The sequence below is a fragment of the Phoca vitulina genome, unplaced genomic scaffold (genome assembly GCF_004348235.1).
Source record: "Phoca vitulina isolate PV1807 unplaced genomic scaffold, GSC_HSeal_1.0 scaffold47, whole genome shotgun sequence".
NCBI lineage: Eukaryota > Metazoa > Chordata > Mammalia > Carnivora > Phocidae > Phoca > Phoca vitulina.
The window spans coordinates 892,756-919,779 of NW_022589750.1; the positions used below are offsets into that span (position 1 = coordinate 892,756).

Consider the following 27,024-nt stretch of genomic DNA (forward strand, 5'->3'; position numbering starts at 1 on the left):
ACAAAATACAGCACTGTCCCTGTCCCCACTGGCTTAAAAAATCCAGTGAAATAAATGTGTAAATGGGGCTTTTTGCATGAATTGAAAATGGTGATTATTTACCAAACTTAAAACATGACGAATGGAAGGAATATACAAAAGTTATTTTAAGAGTATTTGATGTTTTTCCATGGCACTGTCCATTTCTGGGAAGACCTGACAGAGACTGCGCTCTCAAGTGAAGATCTGGCTGTTGGGATGTTGCTGGTGGCCCAGTGTCCCAAGCAGGTGCAGACGTGGGGCTTTTTCCCCAGAAGATGTGGATGGCATCAGGAGAACTGTCGAACATCCAAGCCGGGTGAGGTCTCAGAGAGTTCTTCTTTCAAATTTCTCAGGTTCTTTTTTTTTTTTTTAACGAAGAACTTGAGATTCAGAGAGGAGAAGACACGTGCCCATCTGCTGGCGATGCTCGTGGTCATCTGATCTGATTTTCGTGGTCAGGGATCCGGTTTTCACAGTGGCTGGTTAAGAAAGCACTTGCTCAGCTTTTCCTTCCCTGAATTAAGCCCAAAAGATGACATGCCCGGGAGGGTGAGGCGTGGACAGCAATGGGACAAACCCCGAGAGGCGGCAAACAGACGGGAAGATCAGAGGTGGTGAGCGCCCAGCACGGGGCCGGACTTGTGCCTCAGAAAGGTGGGTGTGTCTCACCAGCAGTCTGTGGAATTGGGGAGCAGGAGGTGGACTCGGGGTGATTCACAGGGTCGCTGGCTGAGGTCCCAAACTTGGGGCCGCCAGGAAGGTCGACCCTGCACCATCCTCCTCTTCTGTAATGAACGCAGAGCCGCCAAAACTCCGATGAGGACCAGAACCACGAAAGAGACCACAAAGTCGACAAAGAGAGAAACTCACACCCAAGGAAATAGAGTTAACAGAGCACTGAGTGTATTTAATGTCTGTGAGTAGACGTGAAGGGGCATCATCCACAAAGCCAGTGCAGATTGGGATAAAAATCAATTAGAAGTTCTAGGAATTAAAAAAAAAACCACATAATTATGGAAATTGACAGGTAGGTTAATGGGAGCTGTATGCAGTGAAGAGCAAATGATAATTTTTGAGGATCAAAGTGCAGGACCCGCATGGTGGGATCGAGACAGCAAGTGTGGGAAACGGCCCGCCGCGTGCTGACGGATGCAGCTGGGCTCTGGAGTCCTGACGCCAGGGAGTGAGGAATTCGAGAGGGACGCTGGGGGGAGGGGCAACATTCAACTCAAAAATAGTTAATGATGTCCTAAAATTAAAGAAGTCCAGATTGCGGAAGACCCACTGTGCGCTGTGCAGGATGAATTGGAAAGGAGTACAGAGTGGCCACTGTGGACTGGGGACACGGCCCTGACTCGTGGTGACGCGGGTGAAACCTGACACCCCCCAGATGATGCCCCCAAACACACACCACACTCAGTGCAGCCCAGTGCGGAGCAGAAAGTACGGATTTCTGGACTTTTCCCACACGGGTGTTGTGGTGGACAGACCCCGAGTTGGTCACCAGGGATCCCCACCTCCTGGGGTTCATGCTTTCGTGGGACCCCCGCCCCGAGTGGGGGTAGGGCTGTGACGTGCTCTGTCTGGTGGATGCGGCTAAGGATGGGACGGCCTTCCTGGGATTGTGTAGTAGATGTGGGACCCTGGGTCACCCTCCTGCTGGCAGCCACATTGTGATCTTCCTACGAGGGGTCCGCATCATGTCAGGACCATGCATGGGCCGGAGGGACCGAGGGCCTCAGTCCTACCACCACAGAAACTCAATTCTGCCAAAAATGTGGGTGAGCCTGGGCACAGACACATCCCCAGTCAAGCCTCCCGTGGGAAGACCACCTTGATGGCGGGTGGCCGACGGAGGTCCACCCGGATGCCTGACCCACGGGAGCCGGGGGAGGGTGCCTGCGGGTGGGCTCGAGCTGCTGGGTTCGTGGTAATTTGTCACGTGGCAGAGGAGAAGCGGCCCAGCTGATGCTGGTGGGGTGTGATCTCATCCTCTGGCCAATCGCACCGCGTCAGCTGGGTGCGGGGCTCAGGCTGTGGGGACCAGATCACTGAGTAACCTGATGCCAAAGTCCGGGTGACCGGGTGCCTGTCTGCTGGTCAGGAGGGCTGGCCCACGATGCGAGGGGGCACCTGCCTGTCCTGCGGGTGAACCCCCCGAGGGAGCAACACCCTTCTGTGTCTGGGATGCCCGGGACGGAGGATGAACACCCGGGCACAGTCCCTCTCCCTGCTCCGTCTGGGCAGGTCTTCAAGTCCTGGCTACGCTCTGATAAAATGGCCCTCGGCACTGACCTCGGGCACCCACCAAAGTGTATTCTGGCGAAGAACCAGCAGTGAGATTTATGGGGTCGCTTCCAAATGAGCTGGCTCTGCACACTTGCCCTGTCTGTGGCGACGCCTCCAAGAGTTATAGGGATGCAGCAGAAGGGCGGTCAGGTGGTTTCGTGGAAGGAGCCCGCGCTCCCGCCCTCACTCTGCGCGCTCGTCCTTCCAGTGCGACCTCGTGGGAGTCCCAGGTCCCTCGTCTGTGAAGCAGAGGGCTTGCACTTGGGGCAGCTCAGCTCAGAAGCCAGATCTCTCCCCCCACCAAGGCGCACGCGGGACGAGGTCTCTGCTCCAGGAAAAGGCACCATCCCCGGACCCCCAGCTTGAACTTGGCCGAGGCTCGGCCTCCATCTCCATCAGCCGCAGACGGAAAGAACCCGGCGCCAAGCCCGCAGACCATAAGGAACAGAAGCCCGACAACCTGAGGTGAACAAGAAAGGGGATTTATTGGCTCATGTAAAAAAACCATCCAGAGGGAGGGCTGGTCGCAGGCAAAGCTTGAGCGTTCTTAACGATGCCACCAAGTTCCTGGCTGCTTGTGCCCCCGACCATCCCCGCGGCAGAACCAGCGTCATTGGAGGGTGGGCCCCTCTGCAGACCCAGGGCCGCCGACCTCCCCTCCCACCAGCAGTGCACGCTCCCTACGTCCTGAGATGCCCCCCGGCCGCACCCCTGTAGCTCACAGGACCATCCCTGAGCCCACCCATCGCCAGAGAGACGGAAAGAGCCGTTGGCTTTGTCAAGCTGGGGGCCCAACCCCAGAGATGGTGATGAACATGAATCCCCCCGTCCCCCGGAGACCGGGGCTGCTGGGGAAGGAAACAGGGGCGGGAACAGAGGGGCACGGCCCTGCCCGGCTCGCAGTCTGCCTTCCATTCCATTTCCACCTCGTCCAGGCCAACTGGTCCTGTTGGGAGCGGTGAGCAGTGTGGCCCCAGACCCATCAGTTTCCTGCTAGACCCCCGGGGATTTTCCAGCCGCAGAAAAACACACCTCTGCCCCAAGCATCCCTGCAGCCGTGAGGATCCCCCCAAGCACTCCTATCTCCCCACCCCTAGGGGCCCCCCCAAGAACCAAGGAGCTCCTGCCACGTTTTAAGGGGAAAATGCATTCTGGTGTGCAAACATTATCACATATTCATGCACTCAGGATCTAATTTTAGCTGCAAGAGGCTTCATTACAAGATGCTCACATAATTAAGCAGCTTTCTTCCCAGGGTCTGGAAGCCTGTCTATTCTTCTGTCTCATTTACACATCGCTGGGATTATCAGAAATGTGTTTTAGTTTTTTTAAATTATATATTTTGGTGTTTCCAAATTGATCCACAACGGGAGATGAAAACCATGGAGATTACACGTCTTAACACAGGTTTACGTGATTTCACGGCATCGCCATTAAAGGTGGAATCTGCAGGAAGTAGGGTTTTACCACAATTCTCCACCAAATTCACACTGGCTTTTGCTCCCTGGCTGCTTGGGGCAGCAGAGGCTTGATGGAGAAGCTGAGAGCTTGAGGACGCCTCACTTGCAGAGACAAACGGACACCCAGAGCCCCTTCCCGTGCCTCCGGGCTCTCCCCCAGGGGCAGGCTGTGGTGACAGCCACGGAGAATCAGCAGCAGGGCCTTTGCACGTCCTTGCTCATCGGACACCCAGGAGCACCATCTCCGTGTCGGGCGCCCGACTGTGCACGGACTCAGTGTGAGCCAGTGCAGGCTGACCCCGTCGTTCTACTCTTCTGCAGGTCTGGCTGAGGTGCCCTGGAAGCTGCCAGGCCATCTGAGCTCTCCCCCGGGAAGGAAGGGAGGTCTCTGGGCACCTGGCAGCAGGAAACGAACCATCTACCGGGGTGAGGGGCGGGCTGTTGCTGTCCTGACTCCAGGGTGGGCAGGAGGGTGGGAGGCCCGAGGGCCAGCGTGGGTTGGCCCTCCAGCCGCACCTCTGCCCTTCCCAGCCTCCCCGGCGTCCGGGTCTTGTCCCTGAAGTCTCCCGGGCGGCCGGAAAGAGTGAGGGCCAGACCTGGGAGCCAATCTCAGGAGGCAGCCAGCACCCGGCCCTCCATCCCCTCGAGACTCTAGGGTTGCTTGGGGGGCGCAGGTGTCCCTCGGGCCGCCTTCCACAGCAGGTGGGGCCTCGCGGCAGGTCTCCCCTCTTCCTGTGACACTGGAGACACCGCTCTATCAGGGGCCGACCCAGACTGGATGGCGGAAGCAGAGCCGTGCCAATAAACGCTTAGCAAGACCTGGTGCTTCCAGTGTCCAGCCGAGCGCAGCTGTGGGAGGGCCGGGCCGGGCTCGGCACCAGTGTGGGTTTGGCGGAGCCGGGGACGGCTGTGGAGGCCTCCCTCCGAAGAGGGGCAGCCCGCCGGGCCCCCCACCCACCTGCCCTCACTGTGGTGGCTCTCGGCTTCCGGCAGCTGGCGGGGAGCGCAGGGTCAGGACGTTCCAATGCCGGTTTCCCCAAGCCTCTCCCCATTTTCTTCCCCTGGTGCAGCTTGGCTCAGGCCGCGGGAGGTCAGACCAAGGGGCCCAGCCGCAGTCACCCCAAGCCTGGAGAAGCTGCCGAGGGGCCCGCCCACCACCACCCACCTCGCAGGGGTCCACCCCCACCCCCACACCGGAGCCCTGGTCTGCACGGCCTCATTCTGAACCCGAGAGTCGGCCTCTGAAGGGCGCTCTGTTCCTCCAGGCTGAGCACCAGGCCGCTGTAAGAACAGTCCCTCTGTGTCCCCACCTCTGTCCTCACCCATCACTCTGTCCCCGGCTGCACAGACTCAGACACATGCCCCACACTCCTGTTCTCCAAGCCTCTGAACCTTTGCATACGCTGTTCTCTCTGCCTCAATGCCCTTCCCTCTGCTCTGCTGGGGAAATCCCTACAGATTCCTCCGGACCAGCAGCATGGAGACCCTGAGCACACGCACACTCCTCTGCTACTGGGTTAACTCCTGTTTGTGACCAGCCTCCCCTGCCCCCCAAGGCTGTGAGCTGGGGCGGGGGGCTTTCCTACCCTCCCCCCACACACCCCGCCGGGCTAGCACACAGCAGGCCACGGCGTCCGTGAGCACCCTTCCTCCGGGGTGAGTGAGAAAGATGGCAACCTCACGCAGAGACAGAGGGCGTGGTAACGAGCCCCAGGGACCGGGCGGGGGGTGAACACAGAAGGTTTGGCCATGGCCCCTCCCTCGAGGGTTGTGTGGATGGGGACATGGCCAAGATGGGTGGGGCCAAGTGATCCCCAAGACCCGTCCCTCCTGGGTCTCCCCATGTGCACCCCAAGCCCCCCTGCAGGCCTGTGTGCCCCTCGGGTCTGGGGCTCCCCTGGAGGCCAGCCCCTCTTGCCCCATGCCCCCTCGCCCTCACACCCGCTTCTGGGACACGGGAGGGAAAAGCGGGGCAAGGGGGCCCCTCCAAGGAGTGCTGACGTTGGACGGGGTGGTGGGGGGTGCACAGAGCTGTGGCAGGTCCTGAGGTCGGTGTGCAGTGGGGGGGGGGTCCTACTCTGTCCAGCACTGCCAGCCCGTCTGCAGAGAAGGAAGACGTAGGGCTGCACACCGGGGTGCCTGGTGGCCATGCTACACGTGTTCATGGGGCGTCTGATGCGCCGTCAAGATCGCGGGGTCCAGCAGCATCCGTGAGCTCATGCCCACGCCGGGGTGCTCGCTGCCCACGGCGCCGACGCCCGCCCAGCCCCGCGTCCGGGGGCGAGGACCCTGGCCGGCGAGTCTGCAGCGCGAAACAGGAAGCCGGACTGGGAGCCCAGTGCGCACGGGCGGGCCAGCGTCTGCGGGTCCGAAGGGCCCGGCCCAGCCTGCGTGGCCCCGCAAGCCGTGTCTGTGAGCGCAGGGGGGCCTGCGGCGGCTCCGGCAGCCGGGCCCCAGCGAGGCCGCGGGGCAGCGTCCGGGCCGTCATCTGGGCACGTACTCGCCCGGCAGCCCGGCCCCGCCGTGGTCGCGCAGCGCCTTGTCCACCGTCCGGATGTAGCCGTCGATCAGCGCCCTCATCTCGGGCGTGAAGGGCTCGGGGTCGTGGGGGCGCCGGCCACGGCGCCGGAAGCTGCCCTCCTTGTTGTTCTCCACGCACAGCAGCCGCTCCTCGCTCACGGACACGTTGAGGAAGGCCACCATCTCCCGCAGCGTGGGCAGCAGGCTGCGGCGCAGCTCCTCGTAGTGGACCACCAGCAGCCGCTTGCCGTACCGCAGCCAGTCCAGCACGTGCGAGGACCACCATGCTGCGTAGCTGCGCACGAAGTCCGGCCACTCTGCGCGGGAGAGAAGGCGCCCGTCAGGCCCGCCTCCTGGGCGCTCAGGGCGGGGAGGTGAGGGCCCCATGGATGAGGCCCTCCTGACGACCCGCGGGCAGTTAAGAGCAGCACCCCCAGGCCAGCCCAGGTCACGTGGCCGTGGCTGCATCCGTGGCTGTGGCAGCACCACGTGAGGACGGATGTGGACCGTGTGCGCCAAGAACCGGTTCCCTCTCTCGTGGATGGTGAGTGCCGTGACCGCTGGGCCCACGCTGGGGCAGGGAGAGCCACGGGGCCCACGTGGCACAGCAGTGTTAATGACAGGTGGGAAATGGGATGACCTTCATCCACCTTCACCTGTCCCGGGTGACCGGGATGAGCAGGGGTTCGGCAAGGACGCACGCAGGCCCGATCACCTGCCCCGGGGCCTCCTGTGAGGCTAAGTGAACCTGGTCCCTGCCTGATGCTGACCTGTCTCGTTGGGGGGGTGGCCAGTCTGCCCCGTGACGCTGCCGGGCAGCCGCCAACTTTTGCCAATAGTCTACTCCGTGAGATTTCTATCCTAGCAAATTAGAAAGCTGGCGGGCTTTTTGTTTTGGTGGGGAAAGGTACAAATGTCAACAAACATCGCTGGTGTAACTATCCTGCCCGCACACCTCAGATGCCGCCAAGAGCCTTCGCTCTCCCTGGTCTTCATGATGACTCTGAGATAGGGACCACCCTGGTGTCTCAGATGAGTAAACTGAGGCTCACGAGAGCCAAGGAGGGACCAGAGCTCAGCCTCCTGCATCCGGGGGTTCAGCAAGGGGCAGGGTCGGCTGGAGGCCATGGGAGGCGTCAGCAGGGGCCGAGGCTGCAGGGACGGGCCTGCCTGCCCCATGGCCTTGCACCTGCTGGACGCAGCTTCCCTCTGACCGCTCCGTGCCTTAACACTCGTCCCCCGGACCCGCGTCTCGGCCACACTGTGGGGCGGGTCGCCCTCCCTCCCCCCGCCCTGCCACAGGCTGCCCACCCCCTTTGCCTACCTTTGCTCTTCCAGTTTCGGTCGGCCGCGTAGCCCAGGTGCCCAGCACACTTGCGGTTGAACTCGGCCACCAGGGACCTGTATGGGTTCCGGATCAGCAGGATGGCCGAGTCGAACATCTCGATTTCCCTCCGGCCGCTCTCGTGGGTCTTCACGCAGATGGTGCGCCGGCTGCGCCAGTGGTCCTTCTCGCCCTTGAACCCTGCGGGGAGAGCGGAGGCCCCTGAGGACCGCGTCGGGCCCCCGCCAAGGCAGCAGGCAGAGCTGAACACGCCTCCGGGAGACCCCAGAAGTCCGGGGGCAGGGGCCTGACACCCCTCTGGACCCTGGAGGTGGGTGCGTGTGGGCGTTTGCACGGAGATGTCCCCCAAGCACCACAAACAACCCACGAGTTAGTGGCGGCTGCAGGCGTGGCTCAGAGTGGGTACGAGACTTGCCCGAGGTCACACAGCAGCGCAGGGCTCTGGGCACATGCCGCGTGTGTCCCTGGGAGGCCTGGCTTCCACCCCCTCCTGGCAGTGGGGGCGGGATCCCCGTCACCAGGCGCGAGGCCTGTCAGACCTTATGCTGTGGTCCTGCAGTGGGACCCCAGCCCTCCCCACCGTAGCAGAGTCACACGAGTCAACAGGACGCTTGTGTGCTCGTTCCGCGGTGGGCTTTACGCTGAGGATGGAAGGGCTCCGCGTGTGATCCTGCCGAGCACAGGGGCTCACAGGAACTAGGAGTAGGGGACCGGTCAGGGGGTGCAGCGCGATGTCACGGAAGGACCCCTGGACAGGTGTCTCTGAACCTAGACTCCAGCCACGTCAGACTCCGACAGATCCGGGGTCCGCGAGCCTGGGACCCATGCTCCGTAAATGAGCACGCACTTCTCCTGGGCTCTTGGGGACGCCGATGAGCCCCAGCTCCACCCGCTTCGTGAGCAGCTGGGGACACATGAGCGTGCAGCGAGCAGGGACGGGTTCTTTGATGGCAGGAAACCAGGCTCCTCTGCATCGGGGTTCGCCCACTGGAACTCAGCACGCCAAACCCTGTCAGCCTTCGCTGGGGCTCCTTCTGTCAAATGCTGGGACGCTCCAGGGGAAGGAGGAGCCAGACCACAGGCTGTAAACACGGGATCTGGTCCCTGACACCCTGACACCCGCGTCACCTTCTGTGCGTGGCAGGCTGTCCCCACAGCACCACTCTCGCCCGTCACACGGGCCACATTCGCCCAGAACTGGCCGGGCACCTGTGCATGTCACTGGTGGGTCGGTGCAGAGGCCGGTGGCCACCCTGAGCCAGTCCCGGAAGCCTCAGGGGGGAACCTCGCAGGCCACCCCACGCGGCCGGTCCAGCCCCTGGGTCCCCTGGCCCCCTGCAGACCTAGACCGCTGTGCGGACAGGTCCTGCCCCGCAGCCGGGGACCCCTGCCCTGGCCCTCACTCACCCTTGTTGTACAGGGTCCCATCAAAGTAGTAGCTCCCCGTGTAGAAGCCGGTGGCGTGTTCGATGAGGTGCCGCGCCCACGTGTTCCCGGCTCCCGGGAAGCTCGACAGAGCCACAAACACCTTGGACTTGGTGGGCAGGAACCGCCTATCCGTGCAGCGAGTGTCTGAAAGTCCAGAGGTTGACCACCGACCGCCCCACCAGGACCCGCTGCCCCGAGGATCCCACTACACTGACGGGGAAACTGAGGCAGGCCCGGGGAGGGAAGGGCTTGGCTGCACAGGCATGTGGCCAGAGAGGCCTCCCATGCCCCGGGCAGCGGGCCCTGGCTCCCCGCACAGCACGGAACACTCTGGATTCTGCAGGGGGGTCGCTGGCCCCGCCTCGCCGCTCTCCTGCTCTTCCTCAAACTACCTCCATCCCCAGACTCGGGTCAAGGCCAGGAGCGTCCCGTGTCCAGCCTCCAGGGACAGTGGAGGCCGCCCCCGCCCCAGGACCACACGCGGCCACGCTGGCCTCTCCAAACCCCCAGAACACAGGACCCCGCTCGTCCCCCAGGCGCCGAACTCACCCTGCACGGGTGTCTGGTAGACCTCGCAGTACTGGGCTAGCCTCTGTGCCTCAGGCTCCTGGCCACACAGCGAGCTGTCCACGGTGTCCCGAAGGCTGAACTGAGGCGTGGGGTAAGCGCAGTAGCACTCCCAGCCCCGCAGGATGGCCAGTGGGAACTCCTGCCAGGAGCGAGGGGGACAGAAGCATGTGGGGTGCGCGCCGGGCCGGGCCTCCCAGCTCACGTCGGGATGGACGTCCATCCTTCCAGCTCAAGCCTGGGGGGGGGGTGGAGCACGGCGCACGGACGTGACAGCTCACAGCGGGCCGGGGATGGTCAACAGTCACAGCACGAGCAGACCCGGGACTAACTCTGGGGGGCCAGCAGGAGTGTGGAAGGACCGGGCACACGGGGTGGGGGCGTCCACAGGAGCCCATGTGTGCCCGGTCAGAATGGGGCCCGTAAGCCCACACAGCGCAGTGCGGGGCCCACAGACCGCAAGCCCCAAGGAGACCTCTGGCCTTCTGGTTGAGGCTCCCTGGGGAGGTCAGCCCAACCCTGCTGCGGGGGGCAGGGGGGTGCAGGCCGGGACAGACTCCCCCAGTCCCTGCGGGCTCCACCAGGATCAGGGGCAGCCCCCTCCCCTGTGCTTGGCCCTGCTCCCTCTGCCCCCACGGAGGAGACCGCTGGGCACTGGGCGACCTCGGGCAAGGTGCCGAGCCTCTCTGAACCTCACCACTGAACAAGAGAAATCAGATCCACCTTGCACGTTCCTTATGAGGACGGCCCAGCACCGGGCGCGGTGCGTGCGGGCGCTCCCAGGGGGAAGGACACCCAGCCCCACTCGCCCCTGCCTGCCCCTGCCTTGTGCAAACGGGAACGCAGGGACGAGTGGGCAGGGAGGGAGGCGGGAGGCCGAGAAAGCCTCTCACAGCCCAGGCAACACCGCACAGACCTTTTTATTTTTTGCCTACAGCAAGAATCTCATAAATAAGAAAAAGAAAATCAATAGCGTTTTCTGAGTGTGGCTCGGCAAAGCGAGGATCCCCGGGCTCAGAAAAGTCACCGGGCGAGTCCCAGCCATGGGAGGGCGATGCAGAGCCCCGGTGGGGGGAGGGGACTCCTGTGCTGGGGCATGTGTCCCCCCGCCACTGCCCTGCAGCCCCTACCAGAGCCTCTCCCCGCCTCCCTCCTCCTCCCGGACACCTGCAGCAGCTGCGCCCCTGCCAGGAGCTCCCAGGTTCCCGACCTCGTCCCTCTGAGAGCTGAGCTGCTGCGTGGAGACAGAAGCTGAGACCCCAGCTGTTCCGACGCTGCGCACCCACCACGCACACCAGCGCCCCCCCACCACGCACCCCCGCTCACCCCCATCATGCATGCGCATCGCTGCTACAGCACCGAGCCCCCCTACACACGGAAAGCCCTGAGACAGCCCGTGGGGCCCATCTGGAACCCTAGTCTCTAGGAAACAGGCAAGTCCTGTGGCTCCTGGCCTGGAAGAGGGGAAGGACCTCGCTTCCCTCCAGCCTCCTCACCGGCTCGCCCCCTCCCCTGGGACCAGAGCACCCGGTCCCCATGCCTTTGCTGGAGGAGGCTCTGGAGACATGGATTTTGGGAGGATGAAGGACAGGGGAGGCAGTGGCTCGGGGTGTCTGTGGGCTTCCCCTGAGCAGGGATCAGGGAGGAAGCAGCAGGTGTGTAACCCGTCAGACCCCAACACCAACCCCACAGCTCAACAGCCTGCCCCCTCCTAGCCTTGGTTTTCCTATCTGTGAGCTGGGGGCAGGACCCCCCACCCTGGTGCACGTCCTCGGTGACCCCCCTGTCATCTCTCGGGACTTCTGCTGCCCCCCCACGCGCGGGGACCTGAGGGTTTGACGCTGTCCGTGGGCTCCCCTCCAAGGCCCCTACACGCGGGACGGAGGTCGGAAGTCCCACCCCCATTGCACCTGTGAGACCCACCATTGGCCACAGCGGTCCCAGCCCTCACCCCTGCACACTCCGCACCACAACGGGGCCCGCATCGGGGTGCAGGACAGCACCAGCGGGTCCCCAGCCATCTCTCCGCACCCGCGGCATCTGTCCCGAGCCCACGTTCTACCCCCAGTTCAGGATGCGGCTGTATTCGGAGACGGGGTCTCTAAAGAGGTAAATCAGTTAAAATGGGGCCATGGCGGGTGTGAGCCAATCCGACCAGTGTCGTCATAAGAGATTAGGACACAGACAAACGACCGTGTGAACACACAGGGACAAGATGGCCGTCTGTGCGCCCACTCCGCCCACGCGGGATCCTCCGTGGAGGAACCGCAGAGTCGCCGTCCACGGGCAGACGCACCATCGGGGTGTCCGTTCGCTCCACGCCCATCTGGGCTCTGTCCTCTGTGTCCTCGAGAGCGCCCACGGGACCCATGTCCCGGAAGGAAGTGTCCCTCCAGCAGTGTCCGCGCCTGGTGGACGCTCACTGAACGTCTGACGGATGCACCAGTTGACGGTCGAATGTCCCCCGAGGTGCTGGTGGCGCACGTGGGCACCAGGCTCCCGTGGGCCCTGGGCTCTGCTCAGAGAAGAAAACGCCACCACGCGGGACCCCTCCCCAGCTCTAGTGGCCGCCCCGCGACCCTGCACCCCACCGGCGACGCGAGCCCCTCCGCTTCCTCTAGTGGATGAACCCGTCAAGCTTCGCAGTGCGTGCGGAGCGAGGGGGAGCCGTAGACGGTAATGCGGTTTTATTTACAACATAACCGCTCCAGCAACATCACCAGATTCTGAAAACACAGAACAATTTCCAGCCCCTTGGGGATTTCTAGGACATGATTTCCATAAAAATTAAATATTGATGTAACTCTTCTCTGCCGGCTTCCCTGCTCCCCCAACCCCCACCCGGGCTTCGGAGAGAAAAGATGATCGGAGAAGGGGAGGCGGGAGGGGGAGGCTGGGACACAGACGTGGGACTGTTCCCATCGAAGGGGTGGAGGGGACGGTGGGGGGGACAGGGCCCCACCTGGAAACCGCATCCGGAGCCTGGGCCCGGTGGCTACCACGTGCACACGCATTTGGCCTGGCGTCGGGTCAGGACGCACCAAGGGATGGGCCCTCCTGTCCCGGCGTCCACATGCAAAGGCGTGGTGGTGGCCAGGGATCAGGGAGTGGACATCCCGGCGGGCCCATCCGTCTCCGTCCTCCTTGAGCGCCTTTCTTGCAGTCGGTCTCCGGGATTACCGGGCGTCACAAAACACACCAGAAATCAGAACATCAGAAGGGGAAATTGAGGTGAGGAGGCAGGTGCCAAGCAGCCCAAGACCTCAGACCATGAGGCCCATCAGGGACAGAATCAGCCCAGGGCTCGGCCACACACCGCTCTCAACTCCGTGGACACACACATGAAAACGGGGGGCTTTCGGTGAAATCTGTGCACCAGCACGGAGCTCGCCTTGACTGGTCTCCCACCTCCGTTCACTCCGAGGCCGCTCTGGACATTCAGGCCCAAAAGGAAAGAAGGTGCCCAGGGGGCGGCTGCTGGGATGGGGGTGGAGGGCGGGCTTCTGCTCACAGGTGAGCATCAGGGTGAACCAGAGCCCGGCCACGGAGCCCGTCACCGAGCGCATGTCTCCCTGCCGTGGGGCTGCAAACTGGGGGCCGTGTGGTCAGAGAGGCAGCCCACGTTCGACTATAGGAAGCCACAGCTACGGATCGCATCCGCGTGAGTCAGTGAGGATGCTACGGCTCAGGGCCATGAGACTGGCCAGGACCACCAGGCAAGGACGTGGCTGCACGGGGACATGCACCCGGGTCAGGGACTCTGAAGCCACATTCCACCGTCTTTGGAATGAGGCCAGGTGACCTGCTTCTGGAAACGCGCCGCAGGTCTCACGAGTGACATAAGAGACGCACAAATCCCTCCCCTCCCACGTGTGATGACACGAGGAGATGATTATGAGCCTGCTCACGGGTCGACCTTGCTCACGGGTCGACCTTCGGGAATGTTCGGGGCAGCGTTACTTAGTTACTTAGAAACTCACTAAGTTTACTTAGTTACTTAGAAAAGTTACTTACAATAGCGAAGAAAGTAAGGAAGAGCCCAAAGTAGAGGGCGGGCCTCTCCGACCACACGGCCCCCAGTTTGCAGCCCCACGGCAGCCACGAGGGACATGTGGAACACGGGAACAAACGGAAGGAGAGAGTCCCTTTTTTTTTAAAGCAGGCTCCATGCCCAGCACAGAGCCCGACGCGGGACTCAATCTCACGACCCTAGATCACGACCTGAGCTGAGATCAAGAGTCAGGCGCTCAACTGACTGGGCCACCCAGGCGCCCCGAGGGATTCAGCTTTTAAGAAACAAATTCCACAAACATGCACTTAGAATAAAAGACCAAAGGATGTGAAACGTTATTGGTGGTTTTCTCTGATGTGGTAACGTCACAGGTGAGTTTTAATTTAATTCTGCATTTTCAAAATTTTCTAAACCAGGTATGCATTACCTTTGTAACCACCGACCCCCCCCAAAAACAATAAATTTTCTTTAAAGACACACACAGTGTAACGTTGACAGGTTTACTGCCGAAATTGTGTGAGAGCCCCAAAGCTGTGCCAGCTCGTCACCTGTGGACAGGACCGGCTAGCATCTCGGCAAAGGGAAAACCTCCCAACATCCAGGAAGTTAATTCACAAAACCCAGACCCTTACTGACCCAACCTCGGGCTGAGCCGGGGAGGCTCCCCCACCCCGGGGGACAGACTGCACCTGCCGGGATCAGGTGGGCCTGGTGGAGCAGGGAAGGAGCCTGGCCAGCACCATGGGAAAAGCCTGAGAAGACCCGTCTGTGGGAAATACTAATCCGGGCGATCAATAATCTATAGGAAGAGCTCATACACCCCAGATGCTGGCCGCCCCTTCGTCCTCGCCCTCCGACTCCTGTCAGCACACCCAGGAGCAGGTGCAGGGGGAGCGAAGCTCAGACCGCCCGTGGGATCCCTGCAGGGGCGTCAGGTGCTAGCAGCCTGTTCGCCGACCGTGCCGGAGTCCCTCGGCGGCCCCACTGCGGGGTCCGCGCACAAATACCAGGCGGTCAGACCGCTGAGGCGCTCATGGCGCCCCACGTGTCCTCCTTCCATCCGGCCACACCCTGGGGCTCCCGAACCATTGGAACCAACCAGCAAACAACGGTGGAGACTCATCTGGGGCCACAAACAAGCCTCCGATGGCACTCAGAAGTGGGGTGCCCCGAGGCCGCCACGGCCCAGACCGGCCCTTGTGAGGCCCGAGCTGACCCTGGCCTTGGCTCCGTGGTGGGGCTTCTGTCCGTGAAGACACCTGCCGTGGCCGGGTCGCCCGCTGCGCACCGTGCCCGCGTCCCAGAGCATCTGAGTCTTCGGCCAAATCAGCGCCAGACGAAGCTGCCCCCACAGCCCTGAGGCCCCGGGGCCACCAGCCTTTGTAGGAAGGGAGGCGCTGGCCCTCCAGAGGGGAACGTATGGCGGACGTCCCGAGTTCACCTTTCCCACCCGCTTGATGTCCGGGGAGGAGAGAGAACCACCCCTGCCGACAGGTCTCTCCGCGGGCCTGTGTGCCCCAGAACTCAGCCCGGACACAGTCAGAAAAGACAGCGGCTCCCCAGGACTCGGCGTGGGGCACGTGGGCCGGGCCTCACGGGGCCAAGCCAGCTCTAGGGCGGGGGCTCTCGGCTGTGCCCGCAGGGGACACCCGGCTGTCAGTCGGAGTGGGGTGCTGCGGCCAGGGGCCGGGGAGAGGCGGGAGGGTGGCTCAGGACGCCGCGAGCCCGCCGGTCAACGGGAAGCTAGAACCAGAAAGCCGAGGACCCCCGAGGCTCTAAACTCTGCGTCCGTAACCCCAGAGCAGAATGCCCAGGGCTGCCCAGGTCACTGGGGCATCTGGCCCAGAACGCTGCTTTGGAGCCGCCCTCCCCCCAAAATTCTCAAAGCCACCATGTCTGCCTCACACATCCATAAAATCCACATAATCTCTGCCGAGCGCAGTGGACACACGGACCCTGACCCAGCATCTCCCTCGGATCCAGCAACACAGAATGACCCACCTACCAGGAGAGTCACCGCAGCCTTGCTCGCGAAAGCGAAACACTGAAAACCACGGAAACAATCCACAGCGGGGGAGGGGCTGCATAAGCAATAGGACATGCACGCGACGGAGCCCAGAACGGGAAAGCGCTCTCCGTGCCAGGACACACCGGTCCCTGAGACCCACCAACCGTCGGGCGAGGAAAAGGAGCTGCCCGTCCCCTCCCCCGACGCCGTCGAGACTGGACGGGCGCCTGTTCCCGCTGCTGGGACCCCTGCTGGCTCCGGCAGCGTGCGGGGCTCAGAGTGTCCCCCCTGGGAGCACCGGGAGGGTAAGGCGGGTCACCTGGCACGCGGGGCACCTCCAGGTTTGCAGACGGAGGAGGCCTGGTCTGGTGCAGCCGAGCGCCTCGGATTGCGGACAGCAGTGGGCGCTCCCGGGGCTGCTGGGGACGGCAGGGGTGCAGAAGTCCTGGGAGGGCCGCGTGGGGGCAGGTGCGTGGGGCCTCTACCCAGAGCTCTGCTCCCACGTGGGGAATGCGGGAACATGGGCCCTGGATGCCGTGAGCCCTGAGGACGCCCCAGACACCCCGAAATGCTGGGGACGCAAAGACCCACTCCAAAGGCGGCGGTTTAGGGTGGGAAGTGCAGAAAGGCTCTGTCTCGGCCCCGAGGAACGCATCTCAAGGGGCATCAGGGAGGGCGTGCTCCCCGGCGTTCCGGAAGCCCACTTCCTGCAGCTCCAAGCCACCGGCCGGGTCAGAACCAGGGGGCCCGACTGGGTCCAACTCCCGGCTCCCCCACATAGGGGACAGGTGACCTTGGGCAGCAGGCAGGAGCCTCTCTGCCTCTGTTCCCTCACCTCAAACATGGCCGCGCGTCCCAGCACCCGCCCGACACGGCCCTTAGGAAGATGGAGTGAGCTAGCCTGACGGACAAGGACGCTCACGCCACCACCACCAGGACGCTCCTGTCCCAGCCCCACCCGTTATGCGGTCTCGGCTCAGTCCCCAGCATGCGGGAGCAGCCCCGGCCTCAGCCTACTGCCACGCCCGGGGGCCACGTGCAGGGCCACTGGACCCCATCCCAGACCTCAGTGCTCTGGGGTCCTGTCGTTTACCAGCCCCGTCTGGCCTTGACCGCCGTGTCCCTCCCAGGGCTCCCGCGCAAGGCAGGGACAGCGGTCTGAGCCCGCGCCCACCCTCTGTAGAGTTGCACCCGAGCCCCAGGTAAGCCAAAGGCACACGTGTGACCATGGCCCCTGATGTCAGTTCAGCACCCAGCCCCGTCCCCGGGCGCAGCCGATGAGCCGTCTGCTGTCCCCGAGCAAGCACGTCCCACTGACAAACCCAGTCCACTGAACACCTGACGTTCGTGCCAAGAGCCGCCATCGGGGGCGGCGCGATCCTTCCGGCCTCGCGGCCCCGCGGACAGCGCCCGGGCAGCCGGGGGCGCCCACGCGAGCACAGGCCACGCAGCCATGCCAACACCTGCACCCGGCCCGGGCACCTGCCCCACGCACCCCTCCACGCACGAGTTGCGGGTGGCCTTACTTTCTGGGAACAAAATCCCGAGCAGGCGTCCACCGTCACGTTGGCTTGTATCAGGGAGTCAGGGAAGGTGTGGGTGCCATTCTCCGGCAGCCGGAAGCATCCGCGGTATGTGACGGTTCTCCCTGCGGGGACGGACGGGTTTCTGGTGAGAAACGGTGCCCCTGGTTGTTGGAGTCTGTCGTGGGGAAACAGTGGCTTCGGCAAATAGTCAGCAAACCAGACAGCAGACCGCCCTGGACCGGGTGTGGACGGGCCAGACTCCTGAGACCCCGGGCGCCCGAACCTCCCCACCATGGTCACTGACAAGGGACCACGTGGCTGCCACGTGCTGACCTCAGGCCGGCTTCCCCCCGAACTCCGGGGCACGGCGTCCATGCCCCCCTCCGTCCCCCCCCCCCCCTCCCCCCCGCCCCGGCGTCCCTCCCCCCCCTCCATCCCTCCTTCCCTCTCCCCCCGGCCCCGGGGCACGGCGTCTGTCCCCCACTCTGTCCCTCCTTCCTTCCACAGATCTGGACCGCGCCAGATTCTGCACCAGGCGACCTGAGAGGCTGATAGTCTGGAAAATTCTGCGTCCCTGCCATGCAGGCATGAGGAGAACAGTCGATGCGGAGAAGTGAAATCCCGCCACGGCCCCTGGCTGTGCCGCTGGGTCAGACCCGAGCTCCCACCAGGCCCCACGAACACTCCTCGAGCCCGTGCTTCCGCGGGCGCCTCCGCCCAGCTGCCCTCCAGCCCAGGGGGAGGAGTCCAGCCCCTCGCCGGCGTCCTGGGTGCTGAGCCTTCTGGAATGTTCCAGCTCCGACAGCTTGCATTTCGTCCGCACTCGTCAGGGTTGCTTAGGCGGCAGTCTCGCTGTCGTGCCCTCTGCCCGCCTCAGCAGCGCGGAGACTCCGTCCCCAACCTGCGCCCGGGAGGCCAGCACTTTGCGGTCTGGGCACCAGGTGGGCCCGGCGAGCCCCCCGCGAGTGGACGGCAGCGGACGGGCACGTGAGGCGCGGCGGGGCCTGCCTCGGATGGCGGTCCCAGCGGCACCGGCCGCGTCCGCGCTGTGCGTCCGTCAGGGGAGGGGCTGCAAGCCCGGGCACGCGGCCCCCTCGTGCCCAGGGGACAGCCCAGGGCCCCTCGGGGCACACGGTGAAGCGCTGACGCCCTCGACCGCCCGGTGCCCACCATCCGGGAGCACGTTCAACCGTCTCAGTCCTGCGAGTGCTCCTTGCTGGTGGGAAGCCGAAAGCTAAGACGGCGGTCACATGGTCCCAGCTCTGCCAGGGCTGGGAGAAGGTCTCCCCGGCTCCGACTTCCTCCCACGCCCAGCCCGGCTGCTCCCCATCACGACAAGGTGTCCCCGACGTGGGCAGAGGTGCGCCACCATGGCATTTAGAAAGCAGCCCCGATAATGGCATCGAGGGGATCCGGGGCGTGTCGTCTTGCGGTGGATGCACCTAAGCTTCAGCTGCAGCTCGCTGGACATTTTCAGCGGCAACTCTCGGGGCACATTCTTGCTTCCCAGCGCAACAGCTCACTGCCCCTTGCGGTCGGCTCCCGCCTCCCGCCTTCTATAATTTTGGATCATGAGCTTATCCTCAGTGAGGATTTGTCTGGGGACCTCCACCCGCCCGAGTCGGGGGCGCAGCCCTCAGGAGACCGAGCATCGGCTCCACGCGGCCGGAGCCAGCCGTCAGGTCGGGGCATCAGGTCCAGGTGGGTGGTAAAACTTTGAGCCTCCGGCCTCACCCAGATGCAGGCCCGCACCGCAAGCTTGGTGGTTTGAATCTCAGCTCCAGCTCAGGTCAAAACTGACCCGTCTATCTCCCCGAACTGGCAGGTGGTGTTTCCTTTGGAACCTAAAATTTCACGGATTTGTACTTCAGCGGAACCGAACGTCCCTGTGTGCAGAGCTCTGGGCCCAACTCCGTCCCTGCCACTGCGGCCCCCGGACCGGCAGCCCCACTCTGCGGAGGAGGCCCCGGCCGCCGCACCTCCCCCCGCTCTGGCCTCCCCACCGCCATCTTAGTCCCCCTTTGTTTCCGGGGCCTGGGCTCTCCAAGGGTTGTTCGTGTCTGCCCGGGACGTCTAGGCGCTGCACGGCCAGGAAACTTTCGGAGCCTCCGGTCGGCCCCACCGCGGCTCATCTAGAGCTGCCTCTGCACTTGACGGAGAACGAGAGCCCAGAGAGGGGAAGCAAGCTGCCCGGGGCCACACAGCACGTGCGAGACATGTGGGCCCAGGCATCCTGATGAGTGTGTCTGTTCCATAGACCACGAGCCCACGCAGCCTTCGGCCGCCCCCGCCCCCACGCGAGCCCCTCCAGCGGGGCAACAGGGAAGGGAGGACACACTCACGCTTCCTGGAGCCGAGCTGCAGGTCCTCCACGCGGTAGACAGACAGCCGGCCGACGCCCCCGCACACGGAGCCCTTCTCCCCTTTGCACTCGTGGTTACACGCCTCCGGCCGGACGCTTCTCACCGGCAGCCGGTTCCCGCAGTAGCACTCGGCCCCGGCCTCCAAGCCCGCGTACACGTAGGACCTGCAGGGAGAGCAGCCCCGCTGAGTCGCGGCCCCGACCCCACGGCGGCCGCGACCAAGGTCGGGGTCAAGCTGGGAGGCCAGGGCCGCGCCGTCGGCACACGGCTGGCCATAGGGGCCGGTGTTCAGCCAGACTTCGGGGTCCCCCAGCTGATGTTGGGGAGCAGGCCTCCCTTCGTGATAAACTAGAGGCCAGCGCTTTCACGCCCCCGGCTCCGAGGCCTGAAACCCCCTGGCGCTCCGCATCCTCGTTTGTGGCCACCTGCTGTCCGCGCGGCCCCGACCGTCCCTTACCACCCACCCCGTCTGTTCCCCGAAACGCTAGGAAGGTAAAAGGGGACTGAGTGAGTGCCACTTTCTACTCTGTCTGCACTGCAAGGCTGAGCCGGGACCCCTCCTCTCCGTTCCGGCCTCAGTTTCTCCGTCTATAAAAGGGGTGCAATGGATCGTGACCAAGCTGGAAGGCTTCCTGGAAGAGGTGACGTTGAAGCTGAGCCCTCTATTGTAGTCTGAACATAAAGTAAACCGAGGCCCAGGGAAGGAAAACCACCCGCTCACATGGCGGCCAGCCCCCCCAGGCACAGCTGTGAGCCCGCACTGCGTCCTCCGTGACCTGGGGGGCTGACCCGTCCAGCTCCGGGCGCAGCAGGATGGGCCCCTGGCGGCCACGTGCCCCCCGGTTCAGCGCGGCTGGACGGCCCGGGGCCCTCACTCACCGCTCGGCGCACGCGTCCTGGCAGTGGGACACCGTCATCTTTCTCAAGTCGAAGAACACGGCGCCCCTCAGCGTTCTGTCGCGGCCACTGTCGCTGAAGCAGCCGACGTAGGCACCTGCGGGCGGGGAGCACGGCGGAGACTCAGGCCGGCTCAGGACGGTCCTGCCGTGTGCCCACCCTCGGGAGGGCTCCTCGGAGGGCCCGGGCACCAGGCGAGGTCGCACCTGCCCCCAGCGCTCGCAGACGCCTGTCCCCGCACGGCCACCGCTTCCTCTACCAGCCCCACCTCACCGCGTCTGCCGCCGAATCCCCTCCCGGGACCCCTTGTCTCCATCCCCGCCCACCCCCCGCTCGGAAAGCGCCCCCCGCCTCCACGAACATCCCGACCGGCGGGTCCTGCCACCTCTGTAGGATCCGGAGGGAACAAATCAGTTATGGTAAATCTGACTTTTGCTAAAAAGAACATCCTGCAAACGGGAACAGCTATCTCAAGAGAAAAACCTGCGTTCAGGGGGGACGTGAGCCGCCGTGGCTGGAGGTGTGGACGCGGCGTCTGTCGGGCGCCACGGGACTGCTGAGCGCTCGCCCGCCGAGGGGACGAGACTCCACCAAGCAGTGGCGGTGACGTCCCAGCCGTGACACCTAACCTCCCCGTCCCCCGGCGCAGAGGGGTCTCCCAGAGACGCGCAGAGAAGCCCGGAGAACACGAGCACAGAGCCAGCACACCGGGCGCGTGGACGCACCGCCACGTGGCTCAGGAGCTCCCCGGGCCCCACGCCGCGCATGCACGCCAGGGACTGTGCCCAGACGCCGCCCGCTGCCCGAGGACTTCTGAAGGGCACCCGCACGGCACACGCCGCCTCTGGGGGGGTGACGCGCCCAAGGCGTCCCCACGGCCGGCAGGACGATGCCCCGCCCCCCAACCCGGTGCCCCGAGGGCAGGCGACACTCCGGTGTTCCTGCCAGGATCCCGGCCCAGAGCAGGAGCCAAGGGGTTCAGAGAAGTGGGTCCCCGACCTTCATTCCCGGGGCTGCATCCGGGAGCGACGGTCCCGTCTGTGAAGTCCACACCTAACTGTGTCTCTGACCTTGGCTACATCACGGCAACGTTCTGTGCCTCAGTTTCCCTAACTGCCCAGCGGATAAAGGCCCACCACCTGCCGCACCCCGCCCGAGCCCCTTCCCCTTGCCCCCTGCGTGCACCTGTGCCCGCCCCCGCTCACGCCCACCCTCCGCTTCCCGCCCGTCCTGGACGGGCGTCCCCGACCACGCCAGCCCACCACGGACCACCAGCCCGCCACGGCCTCTCCTTGCTGCAGATTCCTGCATTCTGTATCTGAAAACCTGGTCAACACCCAAATGTGTCTCCTAACTACTGCTGTTGAAAGTCTCTTACACCCGTGTGCCCTGTGTCCGCGGGGGCCCCGCTGGGTCCAGCACAGGGTCAGCACCAGCACGCCGTGTCCGCGGCACGCCGGGGCCCCCAGGACCAGGCTGACGCCCTGCAAGGACAGGGCTGGGGAACAGGAGCTCGGACGCAAGGAGGGGCTCCCAGGGCCCCGAGTAACAGACACGGAGCAGTGGGAGGTGAGCGGGTGGCCAGAGATGGGACTCCACCCCCGAGCTGGGGTCGCCGAGGCAGAGCCCCGGGGCAGCGGGGAGCGAGGATCACCTTCCTCACTGTCTGCCCGCGGGGCCATGAGCCTCCCTGTCCCCTTGGCCCCAGGACGCCCGTCACCAGCCGTGTCCACAAGCACCGGCTCTCGCTCAGGCCGCTGGCCCCCCGGGGTCACGGATGGGTCAGGACCCCTGAGACCAGACCCACCCCCCCCCCCACCAGCAGCAGGAATAAAGGGTTACCCTCAGCGGCCTACTTGGTGAAAGAAAACTAATATTTGAGAAATTTCTGATGTGTTGCTCAGCGAAGAAGAAATTCTGTTACGACTTTCAATTAATCCCCAAAACACAAGCTCAGGGGTGGTTAGACGTTTATCACCGTTGATGGGAAATTAACTGTAAGCGTGTAAGGGGTCCACGGCTGGGGCTAGGCGGCGGGGCAGGGGCACAAATCTGGGCCCGTGCCACCCCCTCCCCACTGTGCCTCGGCTTCCCCACTGTGAAGTGGGGACGGGCCCCGCGGGCTTGGGAGGGCGGAGAGAGGGGGTAACAGGCAGGCGGTGGGAGGCAGGCGCGGCCTGCAGGGCGCTGGGGGGCCACTGTGTTGATGTGAACAACAAACAGGGCACGGACTCTGCAGGCCCTCACCGCTGAGCCGGCGGCCCCCCTCCTGGCCCCCCGCAAGGCCGTCGGGGATGAAGTGAGTCAGCGCGTGGGGTCCCAGCAGGAAGCGCTGGGCGCGGCCCAGGCTGTCACCACTGTGCTCGGGCGGCCGGGACCCAGCCGGACGCTGGACGGGAAAACGGCAGTGGGGTACCTGGCCCGCGGGCGGGCGAGAGAGGAGCAAACACTTGGGGGCCGCCACGGGAACCCTGCGCCCGCTCCGTCCGGGGGAGGCGACCAGCCCTCCCTCCTGGAAAATTACCGGGCAGCTCTCCCAGCTCCGAGGGAGCCGAGGGCGTCCGGGGGACACACTGGGACACATTCTGAGGCGGATTTATTGCTTTCGGCTAAAACGGAGGCAACGCGTTACTGTCTGTGAGTCCGCATCTGTTCATTTGCACATCAACACGGACGTGCCGTGTGGCTGTTAACGCCGGCCGTGGAGATATCGGAATGTCTTTGGAAATCACTATCAATAAAAAACAAACTGGCGCGGGGGAAGTTACTATTTCTCCCCTAGTAAACTTACTGACATTTTACTCCATTATGGATGTTGTCCAAGGTGTAATGAAATGCTCGGTGATTGATGGGCCTCCGGCAGCTCCGGCGCTCTGCGGGGCCCTTCCAGGAGCATGGCGGGCTGCCCGGCCGCAAAGAGCCACTCTCTTTGTCTGTGACGAGCGTGACCAGCCCGGGGCCGGGGGGCGCCCCGGGTGACACAGCCGCCCCCAGAGCACAAACGCTTCCCCCAGTCCTGGGGGTCGGGGGGGGCACAGGCCACGCAGAGCTGCCATCCTCTACACTGGCCCTGAGCCTCCTCCTCGTGCTGGGTCATGGGGAGGGCGCCCCGGGGCTCACGGCAGTCAGCACCCCGACACTCCTCTCCGGTCCCCAGCACGTCTCACCCCAGTCTCTTCAGCTGCCGCTACGCCCCGTCCACCGTGCAGCTAGGGGGGATGCCATGGAGCCCAGGGCTGCCCCCGGGGTTCTGACTGGGTCACCCCAGCCCTCCCCTCTGCTGGCCGGGTCACAACGACCTTCCACACGAGCCTCAGCACTGCTGCACGGTGACAGTTCGGCCCCAGACTGAGCTCCTCGAGGGCACAGACAGTAGCAGACTCAGGCGTGGATCCCCGAGAAGGGCAGATGGAGAGAAATAAAGAGGAATTGACCTCTGGCCAATCTGCCCAAGGTCACAGAGCCAGTGACCGGCTATACCAAGAGAGAAACCCAGGTCTGTTTGCAAAACCTGTACTCTTTCCAAGGCTGCTGCTCAAGGATTCTGTGTTGACTTTGTCAGTCATTCACACTTGAGTCTAAATGAGTCACGCGGTTATAGTCCACATAGAGACCCAGCTTCCTGGGGTGCTGGGGCGAGTTGACAGAAGGCAGGCCTGTGCAGACTGAGCGGCAGAATCCGTTCCTCCCCATGTCCCCCTTTCTTAGGTGGAAGCCTCCTGAGGAACCCCGCAGCAAGGGCTCTGACCCACGTGATCTTGGGAGAAACCTTCTGTGAAGACAGGAGGGCACCGTCCTCTGGGCTTCACCGACCATCAGTCATCCCCCCAACGCGAGGGCCGTGGGGGCTCCTCCATCTTCCCTGGACCTTCTCACCATCCTGAGAAAAAAGGCCTGGCCCTCCTCCTGACCCGCCGCCTCCAGGCTGCACTCCGAGATGTGCACTCTGCCCTCCTTCCGAGTCCGTCCCCTGCCACGTTCTCTTCCCCAGCTCCCTCCTCGCTCCCTGCCAGTGTTCTGGGGTCACACCCCAGACAGGCCAAGGCTTCCGGGGAACCCAAAGCAGGAGAGTGACCTTGACAACTGACTGAACGTCCCCATACCCAGTGTCTCCCTTGGGGGATCGGGACACCACGATAGCGGTGACGCCCATAAATACCATTTACAGGTGCACTGTAAACGCCGTGGCAGTTAGCTGCCGGTGACCGGTGCCGAGAAACGACCGGGCCCTCCCGCCCAGGGCTCTCTGCCTGCGCGAGCACCAGCATCACCCGCTGACGGTGTTGTGCAGATGCGCCCCACCCCGCGTTTGGGGGAGGCCGAGGACCTGCACGTGGGACAGCCTGCCGCGCTGGGGCCCTCAGTGCGGTCCCATCCCATCCCCACACTAGCCCTGGGGTGGGTATCTCTGTCTCCACTCCCCAGGGACCCGGGGCCATTAGGTCACGTGTCCAAGGTCACTGTCAAGCCTGCCGCTAAGCCAGGACGCAAGCTGAGGTCCACCCGAACCCAGAGGCTGGGCTCTGGGATGACGGGGCCAGCCCAGCCGGGTGCGAGCAGAACTCCCACAGAGCGGACAGAGCCGGTGGTCTGGGGGCCGCGGGCCTGGGGGCCTCCATCCCAGGCGGGCCCGGGGCCAGAGAAGGGGAAAGCCAGCCCTGCCCCCCCAGGCCCGGGCCCCCCAACGCGCAAGGGGAGCCAGGGCTGAGCACCTACCTCGGCTGCTGGCCACGGGCCTGGGGGCCTCGGGGCCCGGGGCGGGCGGCCCCTGGGCGTCTCCCGCGAGGTGGTGGAACCAGCGGCGACGCCTCAGCGGGGGCAGCTCTGAGTTCCGGCTCCGGAGCCCGCGGGGGCCGGGCCGGGGCCGGGCTGGGGGCCTCCGCAGCACGTCCACGCCGAGCAGCAGCTCCGGGCTGACGCGGGGGGCCTGCAGCGCCCCACTGTCCAGCAGGCCCACGCCCAGCGCCACGGCGGCCACGGGCAGGGCCTGCAGGGGGCCGGGCGCTCGGGGCCCCGGTGGGAGGGCCACGCGGGCCCGCTGCAGCAGCAGGCTGCCCGTCATCAGGTAGGCGGCCGTGAGGAAGAAGAGCAGGAACTGCGTTCGGAGGAGAAGCTTCTGCAGGCGGCAGAGGGGTTTGGCCATGCCCCCGGGCGGCGGCTCCCGGCTGCAGCCTGGGCACGGCTCCTAGCACCCGACGGCAGGGGAGGCCGGGGCCCCCAGCGGCCTCATCCCCGCACCCGGCACCAGCCTGCGCGCCTCCGGGCTCCCCGGTCCTCCCGCCCTGATTCCGGCAGGTGCTCGGGGGGCAGCATCACACGTCCCTGGCCACGGGGCCCCGTGGCTGTGGGTCCTGCCTCAGCGTCACCAGCTCCGCCGTCGCTGAGCTCCACCAATGGGCACGCCCGGCCGGAGGATCTGGAAGAGCGGAGAGAGCACGCTGAGACGCAAGGCCCGGGGGCCTCCGTCTCCCAGAGGGGACACCTGTGCTGCAGGAGCCCCAGACAGAGAGCGGGGCTCGGGTCCCAGCTCCGCCCCCGCTGGCTGTGTGCCCCTGGCGGTCACTGGGCCTCAGCCGCCCCGTCCGCAAAATGGGAATGACGCCCCCTCCGCTTGAGCAGCGGTGAAGGCCCAGGGACAGAGGCGGCTCTGCACGCAGCCCTCACAGGCCAGGCCCTGACGTGCTGTCTCCTTCGACCCTCAGGGCAAACCAGCGAGGTGGACGCTGGCCCCATTTTACAGAGGAGGCAAAAGGAGGCAAAGGCACTTTCCCACGTCGTTCAGCTGGCGGACGGAGGAGCCGAGGTTTGGAAGGGTCTGTTTCGGGGCCTGGACTCTGAACTAGTAAACGGTCCGGCCAGCGACGGACACCAGCACGTACAAGCGCACCCAGCCCAGGGCCCACATACGCAGCAGGGGCTCTATGCATGCGCACAACCTGCCGACTCCCGGGGGTGCCCTGGGCCTGGAGGCTGTGTTCTGGAAACTGCTTCTGCAGAGGCCGATGGGCTTTAGCCCGGGGGAGGGTGCGGGGCCGCGCACCTGCTCACGGAGGCCGGGGCGCCTGGCGGGACAGCGGGCGGCGCTCAGCTCAGCGCGGCCTTCCAGGGCTGCCCTCGGCTCTCCCACTGGGCTTTGGCTCCCGGTGGCGGTGCCCCTGAAGCGGGCGGCTAGGGGCTGGCGGGGGCTCTGCAGCTGCCGGGAGCCAGGCCGCTGCGTGAGGGCGGCCCTCGGCACAAGGAAGGTCTTGTCCCGGGAAGAAAAGCTCCCAGGAGCGTGACTAACGTGGCCCGGGACCCCCGCCAGGCCCCGCGGCCCCTCAATGAGTGCTCTGTGCGCGGGCACAGCCAGCCCCGTGTGAGCAGAAAGACAATGTTTGGGCTCTTGTGTCTGGGGCGGGGATCCAGAGCGGCTCCCCAGCCAGCACCGCCCCTTCCAGCCCCCAGGTCCCGAGGCCGCCCCCTCCCCCGCCGAGGACCGGGGCCTGGGATCGCGGGGGGCAGGTCCTGCCGGCCAGGGCAGGGGGGGCAGCTCCACGGTCAGCAGACGGGGCTGGATTTAAACTCTGAGCCGGGAAGCCACTTGCGCGG

General features: G+C 64.7%; 1 protein-coding gene across 7 annotated transcripts in view; it reads right to left on the reverse strand.

Annotated features, from left to right (window-relative positions):
- Positions 1 to 901: 901 nt before the first annotated feature.
- WSCD1 (WSC domain containing 1) overlaps positions 902 to 27,024 on the reverse strand; it is a 33,008-nt gene continuing 6,885 nt past the window's right edge. For 4 of the 7 annotated variants that reach the window (XM_032431774.1, XM_032431773.1, XM_032431775.1 and 1 more), the window contains exons 2-10: positions 25,153 to 25,852; positions 20,419 to 20,533; positions 19,519 to 19,703; positions 17,177 to 17,298; positions 9,613 to 9,772; positions 9,043 to 9,207; positions 7,615 to 7,815; positions 6,271 to 6,607; positions 902 to 2,770 (exon numbers count right to left, since the gene is read on the reverse strand). In XM_032431774.1, coding sequence (XP_032287665.1) covers positions 2,587 to 2,770; positions 6,271 to 6,607; positions 7,615 to 7,815; positions 9,043 to 9,207; positions 9,613 to 9,772; positions 17,177 to 17,298; positions 19,519 to 19,703; positions 20,419 to 20,533; positions 25,153 to 25,579 — 1,896 coding nt within the window. In that variant the 5' untranslated portion in view covers positions 25,580 to 25,852 and the 3' untranslated portion in view covers positions 902 to 2,586. The other 3 variants (XR_004302644.1, XR_004302643.1, XM_032431777.1) reach the window with 3 other exon arrangements.